Consider the following 21,307-nt stretch of genomic DNA (forward strand, 5'->3'; position numbering starts at 1 on the left):
ATTTTTTTTTTCTTTTGCACCATTAGGAAATGACACTCCAATAGCTAAAAATTACAGGGTGAAGTTTGAGACTGAATTCTAAGACCTTCTTTCAATTTCAGTCAAAGCATGATTTTAGATTTTTAAGAATCCCAGTGTGAGCCACCCAACAGTTACCTAGCATATTTTAAAGCTGTGTCCTTCTGCTGTCAAGAATTTGGTATGTGTATAAGGAATACAAGCTTTTTTTAAAAAGCTAATCAAATTAGATAGATAAACCTATTAATGAAATTCTCTTAAATGAGACCCAAAGACATTATTACACATTGAAGAAGTATGCTTTTTTATATTATAATTTATTTTCTAAATTATACAGGCTATAGGTACTCCTCGTTCATTAAAGGTAGTGAGGTATGGAAGGAGCCATGGGCCCAAGTCAGGATAAATCAGTCCTGATATCAACCTATTGATTCATTGTTTCATCTCAGACAAGCCATATTTCCTTTTTGTGCTTTAGAAAGTTGGTATAGATTTTTAGCTAAGAGCTGGAGGTCTAGACTTAGAACTAACTGGCTGAATTAAATCTCATCTCCAACATTTATTAGTTGTGTAACTGTGGGCAAATCACTTAAGTCCTCTGTTTCAATGTATTTTTGTTCTATGGGATGGGGATTATGATAGTGTCCATCTCTTGATAAGGTTAAAATAGATGATAAATGTAAAGCTATTAGTAGAGTAGCTAGAAAAGTCTCAATTAACATTACTGATACATAAAAAACTGTTGAACTAGATAATCTTCAAGGCTTGAAGGCTCCTTCATTTTCTAAACGTCTATAAAATTCATAATGTACATAGGAGTTCAAAGTAGGCTGCATGTCTCTATTGAATCAGGGCCACAGCTAAGAAGAGATAGTGAAAGAATGACTATAAATTTCCTTTCAGTCAGTAATCTGAAAACCTTATAATGTATTTATCGTGCGTTTCCACATACTAAAAAAAAAAGTCTCCAGCTAAGTAGAGGAGAATGTGAAATATTTGCATCTTTTTACAGTGAATCCTGTGGGATATTTAAAAACAGATGTATAGGAAAGATAAGTAGATCTGTTGCTATTTTCTGCACTAATATTAATGGACAGCATTCCACAGTAATACTTCCACTGTAGGTTAATTACAAAATGCTGATGAGGCTTTCATGTCATAATTAGCATGCTTCAGCCTATTTTATCTGGTACCTCTGGGTCAAAAATCTGGTCCATTGACTATTTTTTTCAATGAGTTAACCACAACTTTAAGTGGCCTATAATTATAACAGTGTTATTGGCATTTATTCTAAAAACAAATCACATATATTACAACAAGATGGCAGAGTACCAGCATATTAATAGCTAGTGGTGTGCTGATAAGCCAGCTAGCTGGGAGAGGAAAAAAGCCCTGATTTGTGGTGTTTGCCAATTTCTGCAGTATAAATATTTTCACTGTGACTGATTTCAAGCTATCAATCATTTGACAACAGGCCTGCAAAAGTCCTAAATATTTAACAATAAGCTTTTATAAGCCAGTCCAAGCCAGTACCAGCACACTACTGAACTGCTGATGATTTTACATACTGAATTCTTATGTTGGAATAATGTTACTTCTTTAGCTATCCCACAAATATGTTCATTCAATTAAAATTCATCCATTAAGAGAGTATCTTTATTTAAGACTTAAGTGCGCTTTACAATAGAGATTATAATAATTTGAGTCACAGACTACTTTGAGGAGCTAAGCAAGGCTATATACATTTTCTCTCCAAGGGGGGAAAAGTACTAAGAATTTTGAATATAATTTCAGGAGATTCTTGGATCTCCTTACATTTGTTCATGGGTGTCAGATTTAAAACGCCTGCTATTTCTTTGAGCTAGAGAAACTAATGTGATAGGCAACATTCTGGATGTCATTGCTTCAGTTCACCAAGCTTACAGATTACTGGAGTGCTAAAAAGTCACTATCTCATTGCAAAAGAGTTAAGTTACCAATACAGTCATGTGACACTTAGTGATGAGGATATGTTCTGAGAAATGCATCATTAGGCAATTTTGTTATTGTGCAAACATCATACACAAAACTAGCTGGTATAGCCTACTGCACACCTAGGCTATATGGTATAGCCTATTGCTCCTAGGCTACAAATCTTTACAGCATGTTCTTGTACTGAATACTGTAAATAACTGTAACATGGTAGTAAGTATTTTTGTATCTCAACATATCTCAACATAGGAAAGTTACAGTAAAAATATGATATTATAATCTTATGGGACCACTTTCACATATTAGTCTGTGGTCTACTAATGACTGAAACATTGTTATGGAGCACATGACTATATTTTATTAATCATGTTTGCTATGTCATTTTCTATCTGTGATGTTTACTGTGATATTTACTTCTATCATTATTCTAAAACTCAGAGATCACAAGGAATTCATAAAAAGATCATGAGGTCAACCATTAGAAGCATTAAACAATTTAATTTTGTTTTCTCCCTTTGTTCTATGAATTTTATATGAACCATTATATAAGCTAACTCTAGAACTTGTGATATTTTAATTTTCATTTTGAAATACATACTTCCTATATGTATATATGTACGTGTGTAGGTGTATGTATAAACAAAAACTCAACCAACATTCTTTTATTCATTTTTTCCTTTTTGAATCTTATTTCCTCCTGACTAGGTCAAATCCCTTTTTCATATGGTCCCAAAGTACTTGTATTTATATTTTGTGGCACACTTCACAATCAGATTTAAGCAATTAATGTTGTCATGGTTTTCAGAAATAATAATCTCTTCTTCTAGACATCAACTTTCAAGGGCAGGAAGTTTATAACCTGGCATGATGCACATCTCCTAATGTCTCCAAGTGAAGATGTGTTTAAGGGAAGAATTTGTGTGTAAATAATTATCTGATACAAGTTTTTAAAAGAAAAAGATAAATGAGGAGGAAACAAAAAAGGACAAAGTTTTAGTCAAGCAGTCAAATTGCTAACTTTAGTTTTAGTGTGTTTCTCTATCTATTCACTGACAGCAGCAGCATTGTTAGTCCTGGTAATTGGGAGTTAATGTTAAATTGATGTTTAAGGACTAATAGATTATCATTCAAGAATATCTCTACCTTAAAAGGCAAGTAGAAAATTAATTTCTCCTCCATTTTTGAGGTTTTGTTTTGCAGAGCCTTTTCAACTCAATCCTCGAATGACCACAGAATTCTGTCCACTAATGTAAATCATCATGAGAGAATTCTGATTTATTAAAACTGGGTTGCAATTAGCAGAGTTTCTTTGTTTGTTTTAATGTTGAGTATCTGAATATGACTATTAAATTAACAAATGATAATGTCAGAGACCAATACCCCCATTTATCATTGGAATCATTCATTCAACTTATGAACAATTCAGAGGCTAAATGCTGGAACTTTGGTGTTTCAGCATCAGTAACTCCTGAGATTGGGAAGGGCCTTCTTGTACCATAGGGACAGCAGGCATGTCATTATAATCACAACTGATTGGGTGGCCAACTGAAGGTCAAGTATCCCTGTCAGAAACATAATCTTAGTCTTTTGTCTCTTAATATGGTTCCATTTGGAATTGTTGCTTAACTCAATACACTGAAATATGAAGCCAACTCACTTTATCACATATTTATTGAACATCTACCATTGTGATAGATATATTGCCATTGTTCCAACAACAGAAAAAATGAACACCAGATACATCATGTCTTTGACAAATTTACATTTTGGCAAAGCACGAACATAAATCACTGAAATAAAAAGCAAAGTGAAGAAAAACCTTAAGAGACATAAACTGACAGAGAAGTCAGATACAATATCTATTTGAATAAATCAAGCAAGGCTTCAGGGAGGAAGCACCACACTGAGATGAACATTGAAGGATGGGTAGGATAGAAACAGATGGAGATTGGAGATGAAGTGGGCCTTCTATGCATGAAGAGCTGCAGCTGGGAAAAACTGTGGGATGCATTTGCATAAGAACAGCAAGTAATTCCATTTGAATAGAGTATACATTACTTGTGATGGTATAACGGAAAATTATTCTAGGAAGTAGTTTTGTCCATATTACATGTGTGAAGAGTATTATGTAGGTAATAAAAGACTGAGTAAGTAAAAGTTATGGGTTTGAGACCAGTTGTTGCCATTTGACTTGTCTTGATTCCAAGATAGTAGACCATACTTCCATCTATACTATATGAAATTAGACATTAGAAATCCAAGTCCAGACCAATTTATAAAAATAACTAAGTTCCTGTTTGGTATAGTTTATGCTTCCTTTGACCTTCCACCACAGCCCCTCCCTCTTCTCATTCTTCTCTAAGTTGAACTTCTTAGTTTGGATCCAATTCCTAATGAGAAATGACTGGTAATGACTTGGTGATTGGGGTGGTAGAGATAATCATTCTAAGGAGCATTCTCATGTTATAAGGGGGAACTCTTAAAGTAAAAGCCTGTAGGACTGTAAGGAATCACATTATAATGACAGTATATGAGGCAGTAGGTAAATACAGGCATACCTCAGAGATACTGTGGGTTCAGTTCCAGACCATTGCAATAAAGCGAGTCACACTATTTTTTTAGTTTCTTAGTGCATATAAAGGTTATGTTTACACTATATTGTAGTCTATAATAGCATGAAGTTCTAAAAATGTATATAACTTAAAAATATTTTGTGGCTAAAAAACAAAAATTATAATCTAGACTGTCAGTGAGTCAATCTTTTTGCTAATGAAGGATCTTCTCTCAATGTTGACAGCTGCTGACTGATGAGGGTGGTGGTTGCTGAAGGGTGGGGTGGCTGTGGAAATTTCTTCAAATAAGACAACAGTAAAGTTTGCTGCATCCAATGACTTTTACTTTCATGAAAGATTTCTCTGTAGCATGCAATGCTGTTTAATAGCATTTCACCCACAAGAGAACTTCTTTCAAAACTGAAATCAATCCTCTCAAACCCTGCAGCTCTTTTATCAGCTGTTTGTAGAATATTCTAAATCCTTTGTTGTCATTTCAACAATGTGCACAGCATCTTCACTAGTGGTAGATTCCATCTCAAGAAACCATTTTCTTTGTTCATCCATAAGAAGCAACCTCTAATTTGTTCAAGTTTTATGATGAGGTTGCAGCAATTCAGTAACATCTTTGGGCTCAACTTCCAATCCAGTTATCTAGCTTATTCTACCGTATTTGTGGTTACTTCCTCTACTGAAGTCTCGAACCCCTCAAAATTACTCATGAATGTTGGAAGCGACTTCCTTCAAACTCCTGTTAATGTTGGTATTTTGACTTCCTCCCATAAATCATTAATGTTCTTAATTGCATCTGGAATGGGGAATTCTTTTCAGAAGGTTCAATTTACATTGCCCAGATCCATCAGAGAAATCACTATCAATGGCAGCTACCATCTCATGGAAATGTGTTTCTCAGAGTTGAAATTATTCCTTGATCTATGGGCTTCAGAATGACTGTTGTGTTCACAGGCATGAAAACATTAATATCCTTGTACAATTCTATCACAGCTCTTGGGTGAATAGATGCATTATTCATAAGCAGTAATATTTAGAAAGGAATCTTTTTGTTGAGCAGTAGATCTCAACAGTGGGCTTAAAATATTCAGTAAACCATGCTGTAAACAGATGTGCTGTTACCCAGGTTTTGTTTCCCTATTTATAAAGCACAGAGTAGATTAAGTATAATTATTAAGGGCCCTAGGATTTTCAGAATGGTGAATGAGCATTGACTTCAACTTCAGGTCACCAGCTGCATTATCCCCAAACAAGAGAGTCAGCCTGTTCTTTGAAGCTTTGAAGTCAGACATTGACTTCTCTTTTCTGGGTATAAAAGCCTTAGTTAGATGGCGTCTTTTTCCAAGATAAAACTATTTCATGTGCATTAAAAATCTTTTTTTTTTTTTCTGTAGCCAACTTCATCAATTATCTTAGCTGTAACTTCTGGATAACTTGCTGCAGCTTCTACATCAGCACTTGATGTTTCCGTTTGCACTTTTATGTTATAGAGAATGGCTTTTTTCTTTAAACCTCATGAACCAACCTCTGCTAGCTTCCAACTTTTCTTCTGCATCTTTCTCAGCTCTCTCTGTCTTCATAGAATTGAAGAGAGTTAGGGCCTTTCTCTGAATTAGGCTTTGGCTTAAGGGAATGTTGGGGCTGGTTTGATCTTCTATCCAGACCACTCAGACTCTTCATATCAGCAATAAGAGTTTTTTGTTTTTTTACAATAATTTATGCATTCACTAGATTAGCACTTTTAACTTTCTTTAAGAGCTTTTCCTTTGTATTCAAAACTTGGCTAACAGCTACAAGAGGCATAGCTCTAAGCCTATCTCAGTTTTTTTACATCCTCACTAAGCTTAATCCTTTCTAGCTTTTGATTTAAAGTGAGAGACTTGCCACTCTTCCTTTCACTTACACTTAGAGGCCATTGTAGGGTTCTTAATTGGCCTAATTTTAATATTGCTTTGTCTCAGGGAATAGGGAGGCCCATGGAGAGGGACCAAGATGGGGGAATGGCTGGTGAGTTGAACAGTCAGAACAACACAGTATTTATTAAGCTCTCTATCTTCTATGGAAGCAGTTCATAGGTTTCCCAAAATAATTACAATAGTAATATCAAAGATCACTGACCACAGATCACCATAAGCACATATAATAATAATCAAGTTTATTGTGAAAATTATGACAATCGACACAGAGACATGAAGTGAGCACATGCTTTTGGGAAGAAAGGTGCCAGCAGATTTGCTCAACAGCATTGCCACAAACTTTCAATTTTTTAAAAAGTGCAATATTTGAGAAGCACAATAAAATTAAGCACAATAAAACAAGGTACGCCTGTAGACTGCTGCCAAGGGACACTGATGTTGGGTTCTCACATCATATAAAGTAGAACAGCATGTACATGTCTTCCTTCTGTGGCTCACAGTGGCCATTGGTAGCAGGAGTGACAGCCTGACTCAGAACGTAGATGACTCAGGACAAACCATTTCCATTAATGGAAATTAATCAAGATATAGGTGCCATGCTTTTCCAGTCATGTTCTTGGCTTGAAAAAACTAGTGAAGGGGCATGAGGCAGTTAGGATAGTGGAAAGATAACTAAAAATCAGGCAGTTCTGGATTTTGAAACCAGATCTAACTCTCATTTTTCATGTTTATTAAAAAAAAATTAGCAATGGGTACATGAGTTGTCAGAGCTATTCTACCTCTCTAATATCATATGAAAAGGCATATATTATGGGATGTTCCTCTCTGAAGTTTTGAGGCATAGAGGAAAGTCAGCTCTGAAAGAATTCAGGTTTTGTTAAAGTGGCAGCTTTGATAGTTTCTTCATGACATCTGTTCACTAGAGAGGGCTGTTGAAAGGTGAGAGTTGTGCACAGATGACTGACATGGGAACTGGGGACCTGTATCTTCGGTCAGCTCCACAGAGTGGCATTGTGTCAGGAAGATGTTCCGCTGGGCAGGTGGCAACTGTGGGTCATGCTGGGAGTGCCACTGTTTGTGGAAAGAAGAGATCACATTCTGGAATGCTGCCTGGAAGCGGCGAGACAGTAGGTTATAGATAATGGGGTTGACAGCTGAGCTCAGGTAGAAGAAGACACCTGGAATGCAGGGGATTTAAAAAGATGTGCTGAGAAGAACTTGAGTGACCGGCATGAAGGAAGAAGCATAAATATTTACAAAGGCCTAGAATCCCTGTGATTGCCTCTTTTGGAAGTGATAATACATAGAAGCCTCTAATCGAGAATACAAAATGCTCTGAATAGATCTTCCACCTGTGCACCTAGCAATCAAACACAAAGATTAAAGAGTCTTGGAGTAAGTTAGGCTGACATGGGATCTCTCTGAGATGTTCAGCAACTTTCTTTGATCCCTACTTGTTTAATTAAAGAACATGTTTCCATAATATGAATGAAAGATGCTTAAATATCAGAGGGAAGAGAAACATTTCTATCTCATTGGAATTTTACTTAAATCTATAATTTGGAATTGCAAGTAGTAGAAGAAGGTAAATCAGCCAAGGCTTAATTCCTGCTGAGACTCCTTATAATGCTAAGATATGGCTTCAAAGAAATATTCCCTAGTGTGCTGTTCCTACCTACCCTTTTCCCTTGATGGTTCCTCCACCTTTTGAAGAATTGTATTTTACCATTTATTTCCTCTACCAATTAACCTTCACATTGTCATTTTCCTGTTTGGAATACACTCTTCCTTTATTGCCTTTTTAAATTTGATTTCTCTAAAGCCCAAAATGAGCCCAAGTTTGGGAATCAGAGGACCTAGTTTCTGATCTTGGCCCTCACATATCCTGTGGCCTTAGACAAACCCTGGCACTTCAGTTTCTTTCTCTGTAAAATGGGAATGTAATTTCCAGCCTAACCCACCTCCCTGGATTATTGTGAGGGTAAAGTTAAGATACCAACAACAGAGAGGTTGAGAATGGCTAAGAATGTAAAACAAGTGATGGTTAATATTGCCAACAGATTCCTTGTTGTCCTTATTTATGTGGTTCAGGACATTCAGAGTGCTATATGCCTTGTCTACAGAATAAACTTGGAAGAATATTAAAGGAGAACATTTCTATGCATTAACACTATTAGTTCATTCAAAAAATAAATATTGATTTAACTCTTATTATGTGCCATGAACTTCAAGGTACATTGGGAGGTAGTGAATTTAGACTTTGTTCTCCAAGATCTTGGAATGGTACTGCAGAGACAAGATGTATGGCTAAGTTAAATAATTAACAATACAACAATACCAAGCAGTATCTGTTAAGAACAAATATGAGATAACAAATCATGCTATAGCAATTCACATAATAGCAGAAACACAAGGACTGTGATAGTCATAAAAGATTTAGTGGGGGGCGATTAAACCCTAGCCAGGCCTCAAAATGGGTAAGAGATAGTTGAGGAAGATAGGAGAGGGTGTTGCAGGTACAGGGTATATAGCATGCACAAGTATTCAGCGGCAGGAATGGCCATATTGTGCAGGAATAATGTGCAGAACTCTCTAATTACCAATTTGATAAGTATATGGTCTATGAATAAAAATAATAAAAGTTGGAGGATTAAAAGGCAAGTTGGGGGTATTTTCTGTAGTGTTTAAGATATTTAGATTTAATCTAGTGTGCTAATATAAAAGGGGGGAGATGGTATCTGAACAGGATCATGTCATTATTGAGGCTACAACTTGAAAATCTTAAGATAATTGCCTTGATGCATCCAGAGATATGTAGTCAACTAGTCAAGTCTCATTTGACCTTGTAGTGCTTTCTCATTTATTTAAACATTTCTGTTTTCTGCAGATTAACCAAGAGGATAAACTAAGTGGTATATGTATTTTTGAGCTTTGGTTGCAAATGGTTGAACAGGAAAGTGCTAATGTCCAGGAATAAGCTATACATTAGGCCTGCTGAGTACAAAAAAGAGGGTGACAGCAAATATATAATACACAATATTCAGTATAGATGTCATTGTTTCTGCTTTGTGCACATCTGGAGCTTAACTTGTAAAAGGTGATCTTATCTTTCCTTTCCGGTGATGTCTTCGATAATCTAATGAGCCCATAGAATCAGCCGGTGACCAGGAGAGGTGGGGGGACGAAGAGGTCCGAGCCTAAGGCTAACACTGAGTTAGCTGTCACTGACTGAGAAAGAAGAAACTGGGTGGCCATTCTCTGCTCCATTTTAGTAGAAACAACACTGAACTTGAAGTTAGATGACTCGGGTGGGTTATTTGTTAGCTAAGTGCCTTAGGGCAAATCATTTCTTCTTGTGGAAGTGTTTTATTTTTGACTATACAATGTTAATCATAATATCCACCTAATGACCTTGTGATGATTATAGAAAGATATACAGCAATTACAGCTTAAAGAACTCTTTAATGTCTATTATTGCATTTGCTCCTTACCATCGGTCCATGGTTTGTCTGCAAGAGGCTTTTTTTTTTTTTTTTTTTTTTGCCATTTTGCAGTTGAGGAAACTTTGGTGTGAAGGTAGCCACGTTCTCCAGATCACTCAGAATAGCAATGATGAAATTGGGTTGCAAATCCAGGTCATCTGACTTACTGACCTTACTACCATTGTTTCCACAATATACTATGGTATCCTCAACAAGCAGAGTTACAGTAGCCTAAAAGGAGAACTTGATGACCTATGAATACCGTTTGGTTTTCCTTCATGAGTATATAATACTTCCCACAGGCAATATGAGATTTCAGGGACATGGGTGTTTACTAAATAAGAACCAACTTAATTGCATGGCCATTTGGAGGATAACCAAAGGACTCACTCACTGTGTAATCATCACAGTTAGAGTTGAGGTTTTCCATAAAGTAGCCTTGAAAATAGTGATCTGGTATATGTGTATTTGGAACAGTACCAAACATAATCAATCACTGAATAAAAGAAAAATCAAATGTCTTCATTATAGCATGGCAGATCCCCATGATAAACTGGAGTACTTAGGTGTCTAAGCAAGATGAAGAAGAAGCTGCTGTTACCTGAATACTAGTCATGCACCAAATCCAGCTAAGGTTTTACCTGACACCACATGGATGAGGTTGAACACAGCAGCCAGGGATTCAGTCCACTCCTCCACAAAGCTGAAGAAGAGTCGGTCAATGTGGAACGGGGCCCAACAGATAGCAAACACTAAGACCAAGACAACTGAAAATGGATGATAAATGGGAGAGCAGAAGGCAGTCTGTGCAAGGATAGGTATACAATGCTCTCTCTGAGTCAATCATTTCTTCTAGTAGTTTTTCCCTTCAACTTTGTTAAGCTATAACAGTTATAGAGGCAAACTAGATCCCAAAGAGCCTCAGTACAAAACATTTAAAATACAAGAATGAATTGTATAAGATCTAGGATCAGTTTTCCATAAGATTATACAAGATTTCTTGTATAATGTAAAACTTTTTAGAACATTTAAAATAGTACTTAATTTATTTCAAAGTCCTGAAAACATCTTATTGTGAAAGATAAATAATAAACTGTTAAATGTATATATAAATTCATCTTGTTGTTATAGGAATAATTAGAAGTTTCTCTGAATTCAGTAATTTAAAATTCTGTAATGGGTAGGCAAGGAGAAAGAAGGGATCAAACAACCACAAGCATGATAGTACTTTACAAGAATCTTTTGATTGGAAGGGATGTGTCCGTCGTATTATAAATTGCTACAGCACAGAATTCCTTCCCATCTCTTGTTTTCACCTCCCCAAACAGAGACTGGTATTTCTGTAGTTTTTCTTTGGGACATTTAAGCTCCACAAATTAAACACACACACACACACACACACACACACACACACACACACACACACAACACACACACACACACACACACACACACACACACACACACACACACACACGTTTTTTTCCTTTTGAAGTTGTAAATACTTTACTTGCTATGACATGACTCTTGGGATTTGCGTAAAGATAATCTTTTGGGGCTAGGGGAGAGATAAGGGTATACATGAAACAAGATTAGCTATGAGGTAATACTTTTTGAAGGTGGGTGATGGGTACCTGGGTATTCATTTTACAGTTTTCTGTACTTGTGTACAGATATGAAGTTTTCATAGTAAGTGTATTATACATGCATTTCCTGTTGGCATTAAACACATTCAGAGTAAGTTGTTTGCCTGTGTGGTATGGCTTCAAAGATAACTATAGGTTTCTACTGAATTTGCCAACCCAAGAAAAGTCCCTAATCTGTTCACTACTGCCTACAATTCCCTTTAATTAAAACTTTAATTCCTGACGGGCGCGGTGGCTCAGGCCTATAATCCCAGCACTTTGGGTGGCCAAGGGGTGGATCACCCGAGGTCAGGATTTCAAGAACAGCCTGGCCAAAACCCCGTCTCTACTAAAAATACAAAAATCAGCCAGGTGTGGTTGCACATGCCTGTAATCCCAGCTACTCAGGAGGCTGAGGCAGGAGAATTGCTTGAACCTGGAAGGCAGAGGTTACAGTGAGCCGAGATGCCACTGCACTCCAGCCTGGGCAACAAGGCAAGATTCCATCTCAGAAACAACAACAACAACAACAACAACAACAGCAACAACAAACAACTTTAATTCCTGTTAAAGTTGAACCCCATCCCAACGCAAATACTTTACAGTATATTCTTTTATTGTGACTTTAATATGAGTGAGCTTCTTGTTTTTTTTTTTTTTGTGAGAGTAGATTATGACCAAGGAGAAAAGGGGAGGGATAATGAAGAAACTATGTTTCTTAATAGAGAAAGTCAAGTGCCAAGAGGAGCTAAAATATTTCCAAGAAGATAACTCTTAGAATCGAGAAGACCCACTTCAGGGACTTCACAGTTTATTTTTTGTTCAGAAATGCTGTATAGTTACAGTGAATGTTTCATATGCATATTAGCCTGGAGGATTAATTTCTTCTAAACTTTAGACTTTGATTTGCAAAATATATTATAAATCTCCTTTCCCTCATCAGTAACTCTCATATAGTAGTGCTGCATCATATATTTTTATAACATTCTTCTGGGAGACTGTGGCTCAGTAAGTGAATTTTAAAAACGATCTTATTTATTCAAAAGTATACTGTTTGAAACAAAGTTATACAATGCCATATGTGAAATGGCTACTTGGAGATGCTTGCCAGATGTTCTTAACCTGGAACTGAAAGATCCCATGGAGTCTATGAGTATCAGGGGTTGGTTCATGACCTCCTGAAATGGGTTGTAAAATCTTTTGTGTATGCATATTTGTTCATTTTTTTTTTTTTTGGAAAGGAGAGTCTACAGCTTTCATCATATTTTAAAAGGAATCCGTAATACAAATAGGTTAAAAACCTGCTCATTTCACAGAGGGGGAAAGTGAAGCTCAAAGGCTGAGAAAGTGAATGTAATTTACCAAGCACCACACAGAGTGTATGTCAGTGGATGAAACTGAGAGTGTTGTTTTGAGGGTTCAAAACCAAAAATGAAACAAAACACACAGGTCCTGGAAGCTTGAAGAAGCAAAGGAAGACAGGTCACCTAGCATTGACATAGACCATTAAGGAGGTGTCTTCATTATATATCTCTCCCCTTTGCTCCTTGATCTTAATCGACTCTCATAAATACTCTGTTTCAGGATAAATTGGAACCTACCCCAGCAGCATTTAGTTGGTACCAAATGTACCTCCTTTGCTCTTACGAACAAAACAAAACAAAAAACAAAATGTGACACTTACACAGCATCTTGTTGACTGATTTTCTGCAGGGTTTTTGAATATTTGCATTCCCTTCATCTGCCTCAAGAGATTTGTCTTTCTTTAGCTGAAAGGGAAGTAAGTTGGGAGAGATAGTAAGAAAGAAAAACATTTTTCCTCCTGTTAAAATCTGAGAAACATAACTCAAACACTCATTTTGAAGACAGAAGAACTGGGACCTAGAGAAATGTAAGACTGTGTTAGATGTTTAACCGTATGTTGAAGGTGGAATTGGATTCAGGTCATCTACTCAACTGGATAAATGATTGTGGCCAAGTAATAGCGCAACCACTTTTCGTATACAGTTATGTGGAACCTTGGCTGTGTAGCATGTTAATAGGTGTTCCATGAAAAATGTAAAATTCTGAAGTTCAAGAAAAGTTAGAAAGGCTTTTCAATTCACTCATTAACTCATTCATAATTATTAGAAATCTGTTAAAGTGAAATCCTTCTGCTATGTGGTGGATAAGTAGTAGAAAACAAAAACAGGAATTATTCTTGCCTCATCAGTATTTATTGTGGATCTTCTCAGAGACTTAAATATGCTGATGGGCATTATGAATTTTCAAGGGGGATAGTGTATCAACTTTCTACTTACCTCCCCTCTACCTTCCACACTCACATCACCTACTCATATCTTAGCCAAAAGGGAGATAGTGTTTCTTCGACTAAACAATATTTCCCCCCGACCCTTTTCAGTGGATTACCTTGTACCATCTTGACAAACACAAATTGGGAAATGTTGTTTTAATATTACAGTAATATTAATTACTGAAAACAGTCTTATGTGTCTCTGAGTTAAGATGTTTAAAATATATTCATCCTCATTGGAAGATATGGAGATCCTTGATGTAACATTTGAAACTTTCAGCTATCAGCACTATTTGTATGCAGAATCTTCCTTGCTCAGTTCAAGTCCTGCCTGTTCCTGAAAGACTTTGATGGCCCCTTTAGCCCACTATCTTCTCCTTCTTTTGAACTCCCACAGCACTGAAGATCTACATCATTCATCCAGTTGTGGAAGTTTTTCTCTTTATTCTACACATTTTTTAATTTGTGAGGATGTTTGGCCAAATAAAGGAAGCTTTAAGGACTCATGATAAAATACCATCAAATATCCAGAAATTAGTATAGTACATAGTGAATATATATTTGCCCATTGGTTCTCTAGCATTTACTTCTCTCTTCTCTTAATAATAGTACCCTAATTTTCCCTTAGGGAATGTACTCCTTCCCCATTCTTAGTCTTTAATTTGGATAGAGGTGTCACTAAACTTCAGCTCCAGGCATAGTCCCTAAACAATTTAGCCAGTCAACTTGTCCTATCCTCCAGTCACAATGATTGAATAATGCAGACCAATGAGATATCAGATATTTGCTTGTGCTTCTGAAGATGAAAGTTTTCATTTATTTTTTATTGGGACTGCCAGAGGGAGTCCTTCTCTGCATATGAAGTCTGGAATTACAAACGTTATTTTTTTTCCACCACAAAGAAAAAATGCTTGGAGCCACCAAAGGATGACTGTGTGCAGTTTGAGGTTGAAACCACTACCATAGAAGAAAAGAGCAAAGAAACAGAAATAAAGTTAGGTTTCTAATGAGACTGTGTGTTTTATTTAATTAATCTTCACCAAGAGCTAGCTCGGCTTCTGAACTTTTCATGTCTATGCTCCCTTTGGGATTGGCCCAGTGTTGGAATCTCTCATCGGCAATGTAAAAAGTCCAGGCTAACTGATTGAAGCCATCAGGTGGAACGAAAATTTAGCTTATTTTATACAGTCATGGCAGTAGATTAGAATCAATCTATTTAGTTACAGGTAGATAGATTCTAATTCAAGATAAGGAAGAAATTGTTGTGATTATGTGCAATAATGGAACAAACTGCTATAAGAAGCAATAATCGTCCTGGGCTGGATAGCATTTTGAAGGAATATTCCAGAACAGGTATTTAAAATTAAATAGACTTGGAAGAGTGGGTCATTAAAAGCTGCCTCGAAACTTCAGCAAATCCATATCTAGTCTTCCTAACAAACATATATGCTGCTTGCAGTTAGGTAGTGCTCAGGACCACATAGGACCTCAAGAATCCTCTTGGATAATGTATAAGCCTGGCCATTTGTCTCTTCAATATATCAGAGTGTTCTACATGTATCTGTGTCTTCATAAAGTAAAGGATTAAAGACTCTGTGAGATTAGGACTAGACAGGAAAAATCTGAAGGTGAAAAGTATTATTAATGCAATAGTAAAACAAAAGCATGCAGGTAGAGTGCTTATCTCAGTGCCTGGCACATGATACTCAGCAAGTTGTATATTACTGCTATTACAGTGATTCTGATTATTATCCAGAGTATACTAAAGAGACATCAGAAAAACTGATTTTTAAAAAATAGAGTTGTTTGTTTATATATGTGAGGTTACTTTTGTGGAGTACTGAGTCCCTTCTAGAAATTCTTTTCTTATATTACCACTCGCTCACAAAGAGTGCCTGTACTGATACAAAGAAGGAGGCAGATATGCTGAGAAGAAAAACACATTCAAGGTTAGAGCAATGCATCAAACTTCAAACTTTACTAACTCATCTTAGATTAAATCTATTAAAGGTTCTAATTATTTCATGCCATTTAAAGATTGTGGTTTTTGCAAGATGCAGTTATTATATTATTTTATTTCAGTCCATAATTAAGAACAATAAAAAATATTGAGATATATTAGTCACTTCCTGCCTTGTATTTAATAGTTCTCAGTGGCAACTTCTCCACCCCAAGGAAAAATTTTTTAAAAAATCAAACATCAAACAAATAGTTCACACAATTCTTTTATGAACAGGCTTCCTGTAGCAGCATAGTTTACACTAAAAAGAAAATCATGTGCTGATGAGTTGTTGCTTATTTTGCAGCTTCCTTAGTTTATAATGACATAACTAGCTAACTAGACGAAGAGTGAAAAATTGATTACTTACGTATGGTGTACGTTGTTCCAACAGAATTTGGAGTGGTTGACAGAATAGAATAGAATCAAAACAGTTAGTCTAGCCAATATTAAATGCTGCTTTGTCATTGAATAATTTCACTTCCCTACAGATGTTTAGTAAAGTAGATATTCAACCATTCATTATTCTTCCCCACCCCAAAACTTTTATTTTACAACTCAGGTTACAAAAGGAGGAGTGAAAAATTGTGATTACTATTACTAAATATTGTGATTACTAAAAGTTGTGATTACCATCACTAAATAGTGTGGTTACTAAAAATTGTGATTACCTTCTTTAGCTACATAAGAGCAAAGTGAAAGGGAGGTTTGCAAGGTTATTATTCAGGTTGATACACAATGCTGATCAGTTGTTTATACTGCCTGAAATCACTCTACCAGATGTTCATTTATATAGTTTGTGGGACTTAGTTTCAGAATACCAGATTATAATATAGGTTTTGTGTAAATATCTCTATAATCTTAACACAATATATTTACTTAAAAAAATTAGTGCAACCCTGTATTGGCATGGTTGAATTCTGCTGCAATTCATACATCCATCCTCATCAACTCAATCATGAATGTAGCATGCAGGAGATGTAAGAACTAAATCAGACTGTCACCAGAACTTCCTCCCAGATGTGGAGGGACTTGCCCTAGAATTGTCTATTTTCTATCTCTATAATGTTCAAACCCTGGAGAACAGCTCAGTGGTGGCTGTGTCCCGGAATGATGCAGTGTGACTGAATGCCAAGCTGTGAGCACAGATGTGGGTTTCCTCCTTCTTCTCTGGTCCTGTGATTTCATCAGTCTTGGGCTTGCTGCCTTCTGAAAGCAGTGGGTCCCAGAGTCAATCACACCTTCAAACTTTCCAACAGACTCAATCACTTAACAATCATTAGGATTGCTTGGGTCTCTTTGAGATGATATTTCCAAGTCTTTGTTTTAAAGGTAGAGAAGCTAAAGCCCAGCAATGAAGGAAGTAATTTAACCTCATTCATTCACTGAGCTTACAGTCTAGTTGGGGAGAAAAAAATTAATTAAGGAATCCATAAGTGTGGAAATATAAATTGTAATGAAGGAAAATCACGGAGAGCCGTGAACACCTACAACAGGAAATAGGAATGCTCAGGGAATCTGGGAGAGCTTCCCTGAGGAAGTGTGATTGAAGCATGACACAAAAAACAAATGAGGGTTAGAAAGGCAAAAAGGGGAGTGGTGGCAGACAGTAGGAACATTTCAGGCTACAGGTATAGTGTACATAAAGGCCCTGCGATCAGTGACACAGAATAAGGCCTACTTTTCCTGACTTTCAGTTTAGAGATTTTTAAATTCTTCTAGGAGTGACTTTGCAAGCAGTTAGTTTCTGTCCTGGTGTCCTCTGGTACCCTGGATAACACCTCATCCTTCCTGAAAACAGGCTGTCAAAAGTTGCATTACATACACAAAGCAAACCAGGGTGGTTTTTAAACTTTTGTCTGAGCTATCACTTACCTCCTGATACAAGGTAGCCATGGACTTTTGATAATAAAACACAATGAAACTGATCGTAACAGATTGGAAGAGGAAATGTGCATTTCCTACTCAAAGTTAAATATTTTTCCCAAATTGACCCAAAATAGGCGACTGTTTGGCATTGGATGAGGTAATACTAAGTGGGTGGGTATTTTTCATAAGACTTTCCTTGGAGTTGTATAGAAGTCTTTTCCCTGCAGTGAGATGTGCAGGACATTCTTAAGACATGGCTGTGAGCTAGTGCGAGGTGGGACATGTCTCTGGGAATACAGGTGCTAGCCCTCCAGGAGGGGACTGGCACAGCTCTCTGCCTAATTGGATTTACTCTTGTGCCCAGACGTCTGTGACACTTAGAATTTGTTCTTCCTACCTAGACCTTGCTATTCACTTTAGGGACAATAGGTATTCAAAAGGACTACCATTGGGCACTCGCTTCTGACAATCAGCTTCTCAGAGATGGACTGAAATAGGAGTATATTAGTTGTCACATAATGTGTGATGTTAGAGCCATCTCAAAGCAAATGATGTTAGTGTGATATCTGCTTGTCCTCTCATTTAAAACTCACATTGCTTCAGCTCACAGGGTTTTTTTTTTTTCTTTTTTTAAAGGAATAATTGTTAGAGCTAGAGGGGACATAGATAGGATCTGATGTGACCTTTTCATTTTATACATGGGAAAACCAATTCCAGGAGAATTATGTGGCTTGCCTAAAGGCATATTATGTGTCAGCTGTAGCTCTGGGAGTCTAAATGGTCTCGTAACTGTTTACTACACAAGCTATAATACCTCCCTTAAGTGGGTGTAAAATTGTCATTGTCAAGAACTTTTCTCTTCATGAATTTGGGTGCAGAATATACCAGAGGGGAATTATATAGACTAATTCCTACCCTTATTACAAATAGTTTCTCTCAGCTAATTTAGACACCCCCCTTCTGAAAAAGAAATCAGTTTACCACCATAAACATAGGAAAAGAACCTCTAATTATATATGTTGCAAAATAAGTGATATCTTTTTCTTAATTTCAGATAAGCTCTTATTCACATTTTTTAACTCTGTCTCATGTGCTGTTTACTTCCCTATCTCTCAATCTGCACCTGCTCAAAAGAAGCTCAAGTTATCTCAGTCATGTCATTAATATATATGACTATATATTATATATAACTACATATTATATATATGACTATATATTATATATGACTATATATTATATATAACTATATATTATATATATGACTATATATTATATATAACTATATATTATATATAAGACTATATATTATATATAACTATATATTATATTTATGGCTATATATTATATATATAACTAAACATATTATATATAGTTTTATTTTGTTTTGTTTCAACCTCATTTTAATGAAAGGGTCAGAGCAACCACAGGAAATGTCTGATTTTAAAACTGAATACCTATCTTGGACTATAAAATAGGCAGGGGCAGTTTGTGTTATACTCAGACCAAGTTGGTATAGAGGAAAATCTTAATGCAGGCAATGGCCAGGGGCTGGAAAGTGACAACAGGATGTGGAGAAGTCTCTCAAAGTGGCCACCTCACCCTGGATCACCTGATGTGCTTATTTAAAATGAGGCTCCACCTCAGATCTTCTGAATCCCATTTTCCTGGGGGTGAGGTAGCATATTGCTCCCAAGGTAAGTTTTCTGGATGATTCTTAGGAATATTTAGATATGAGAACCCCAAGAATAGAGGGAAGAAAAATAGAAGACGAGCTAAAGGAAATGATAAATAGTTGTGGTTACCATTCATCTCATTTGAGGCAAGTCCTTTTAAGTCTCAATTTCCCATCTGAGCTCATTCTATTTTCCCTCTGTTCCCTTCCATTTCTGAATTTCTAAGTTTTTCTCTGAACTTTGAGCCTGTGAAAAAAGAAGGGATGCTGCGTCAGACCACCCCAGCCTAGATACTCACTCTGAGTGCCATGAGGTAGTAGAGGACACTGATGACAGTCATGGGGAGGAAGTAGAATAGGAAGGAGGTGACCTGGATGATGAAATTGTATATCCACATGGGCTTGATGACCGTACAGGTGGCCGAACCTGGGACCAGGGACCCATTGGGGAAGTAGTGGAACTTGATGCCGTGGATGCTGGTGTTGGGCAGGGAGAAGAGCACGGAGAAGCCCCAGACGATGCCGAGGATCCTGAGGGCCCGGCGCCGGGTGCTCTCCAGCTTGGCGCGGAACGGGTGTAGGATGGCCACGTAGCGCTCCACGCTGACGGTGGTGATGCTGAGGATGGAGGCGAAGCACACGGTCTCAAAGAGGGCTGTCTTGAAGTAGCAGCCCACGGGCCCGAACAAGAAGGGGTAGTTGCGCCACATCTCGTAGACTTCCAGGGGCATTCCAAGGAGCAGGACCAGGAGGTCAGAGACCGCCAGGCTGAAGAGGTAGTAGTTGGTGGGCGTCTTCATAGCCTGGTGCTGCAGAATCACCAGGCACACCAGGACATTGCCAATGACCCCTACCACAAAAATTGGCACATACACCACAGACACGGGGAGGAAGAAGTGGCTGCGCCGAGGTCCGCAGAGGAAGGCCAGATACTCCTCGGTGCTGTTCAGGTGTTTCTGGAATGGATCTTCTAGTTTCTGCTGGTAGATCCAGGAAGCATTCTGAAGTTTTTCCATCCCTGACATTAAAATCCGAGGCCTGAGTCTCCCCTGGTACGAGGCTCTGTTTCAAGCTGAGCTAGGAAAAAAAAGAAACAAAAACAAAACAAAACAAAAACCAAGAAAGCAGTCAGGAAAATCACAGGCTTAGTAAGGAAGGCTGGGAGACAGTGAATGTTTCAGCCTCAAGCTTAGGCTGCCTGGACCGCCGATCCCTTTTGAAGAGCCCCGGAGACACAAGCCCCTCCTCTTGACAGGCTGAGGGCCAATGAGAGTGTGTCAGGCTGCACTGGAAGAGAGGAGTGATGGCTTTGAGTCAGGGAGCAGGGGAGGAGGCGGAGACCTCTCTCTGAATGGGAAGGAGCTGGGAAGGCAGAACTGACACAAAAGAAGCCACTCTAACTTCATGGATGGGCACTTTGAGCAATGCATGTTGCAAAGTTGTGGGAATCTGGCTAGAGATAGAAATTAAAGTTGCAGGGTCATGGGAAAAAGAATACCAATCTCCACTAATCCTTGTCAGCCGTACAGCATGATGAAAATAGGAGATCAATAGATTTCTCAAGTTATCTTGTTCCACTGAAAATTCAGGGTTCTCTGGGGATTAATGTGATAATATGATTAATTGACTTTTTGGTTTTGACTGCATCAACAATAGAATCCAAAGCCTGAAAGGGCAAGTGCACAGTGCCTAGCCCTGACTACTACCTGACTCTTCAGTCTCAGCAGAGCTTTGCTGTGAGCAAAAGGCAAATGGACTTCAGAATTAGGAACACTCATAGAAATTTAGGAAAGTTGGGACAGTTACCCAAACTGTTAGAGGCTCATTTCCTTATCTGCATTATTAATTCGATTGTGTTCCACATATAACTTCTTGAGGATTCACTATTTGCCAGGGGA

At 37.4% G+C, this 21,307-nt stretch overlaps 1 protein-coding gene across 1 annotated transcript; it reads right to left on the reverse strand.

Annotated features, from left to right (window-relative positions):
- Positions 1 to 7,372: 7,372 nt before the first annotated feature.
- Positions 7,373 to 20,434, reverse strand: NMUR2 (neuromedin U receptor 2). Its single transcript, XM_032155982.3, has 4 exons — positions 19,709 to 20,434; positions 13,261 to 13,345; positions 10,593 to 10,718; positions 7,373 to 7,647 (listed from the first exon to the last, which is right to left on the reverse strand). Exons 1-4 carry the CDS (start codon positions 20,432 to 20,434, stop codon positions 7,373 to 7,375), a joined length of 1,212 nt encoding a protein of 403 aa, XP_032011873.1.
- Between the last annotated feature and the right edge of the window lie 873 nt (positions 20,435 to 21,307).

The sequence above is a fragment of the Hylobates moloch genome, unplaced genomic scaffold, assembly GCF_009828535.3.
Source record: "Hylobates moloch isolate HMO894 unplaced genomic scaffold, HMol_V3 SCAFFOLD_6, whole genome shotgun sequence".
NCBI lineage: Eukaryota > Metazoa > Chordata > Mammalia > Primates > Hylobatidae > Hylobates > Hylobates moloch.

What these genes read in the sequence shown, in the direction of transcription:
- NMUR2 (XM_032155982.3), bottom strand. Translation starts at nt 20,434, where the DNA reads ATGTCAGGGATGGAAAAACTTCAGAATGCTTCCTGGATCTACCAGCAG. An exon ending in ATCAGTCAACAAGATGCTGT is followed by an intron (nt 10,719 to 13,260) that starts GTAAGTGTCACA and finishes ATCCATTTTCAG; the next exon opens with TTGTCTTGGTCTTAGTGTTT. An exon ending in CCTCATCCATGTGGTGTCAG is followed by an intron (nt 7,648 to 10,592) that starts GTAAAACCTTAG and finishes CCTGCATTCCAG; the next exon opens with GTGTCTTCTTCTACCTGAGC.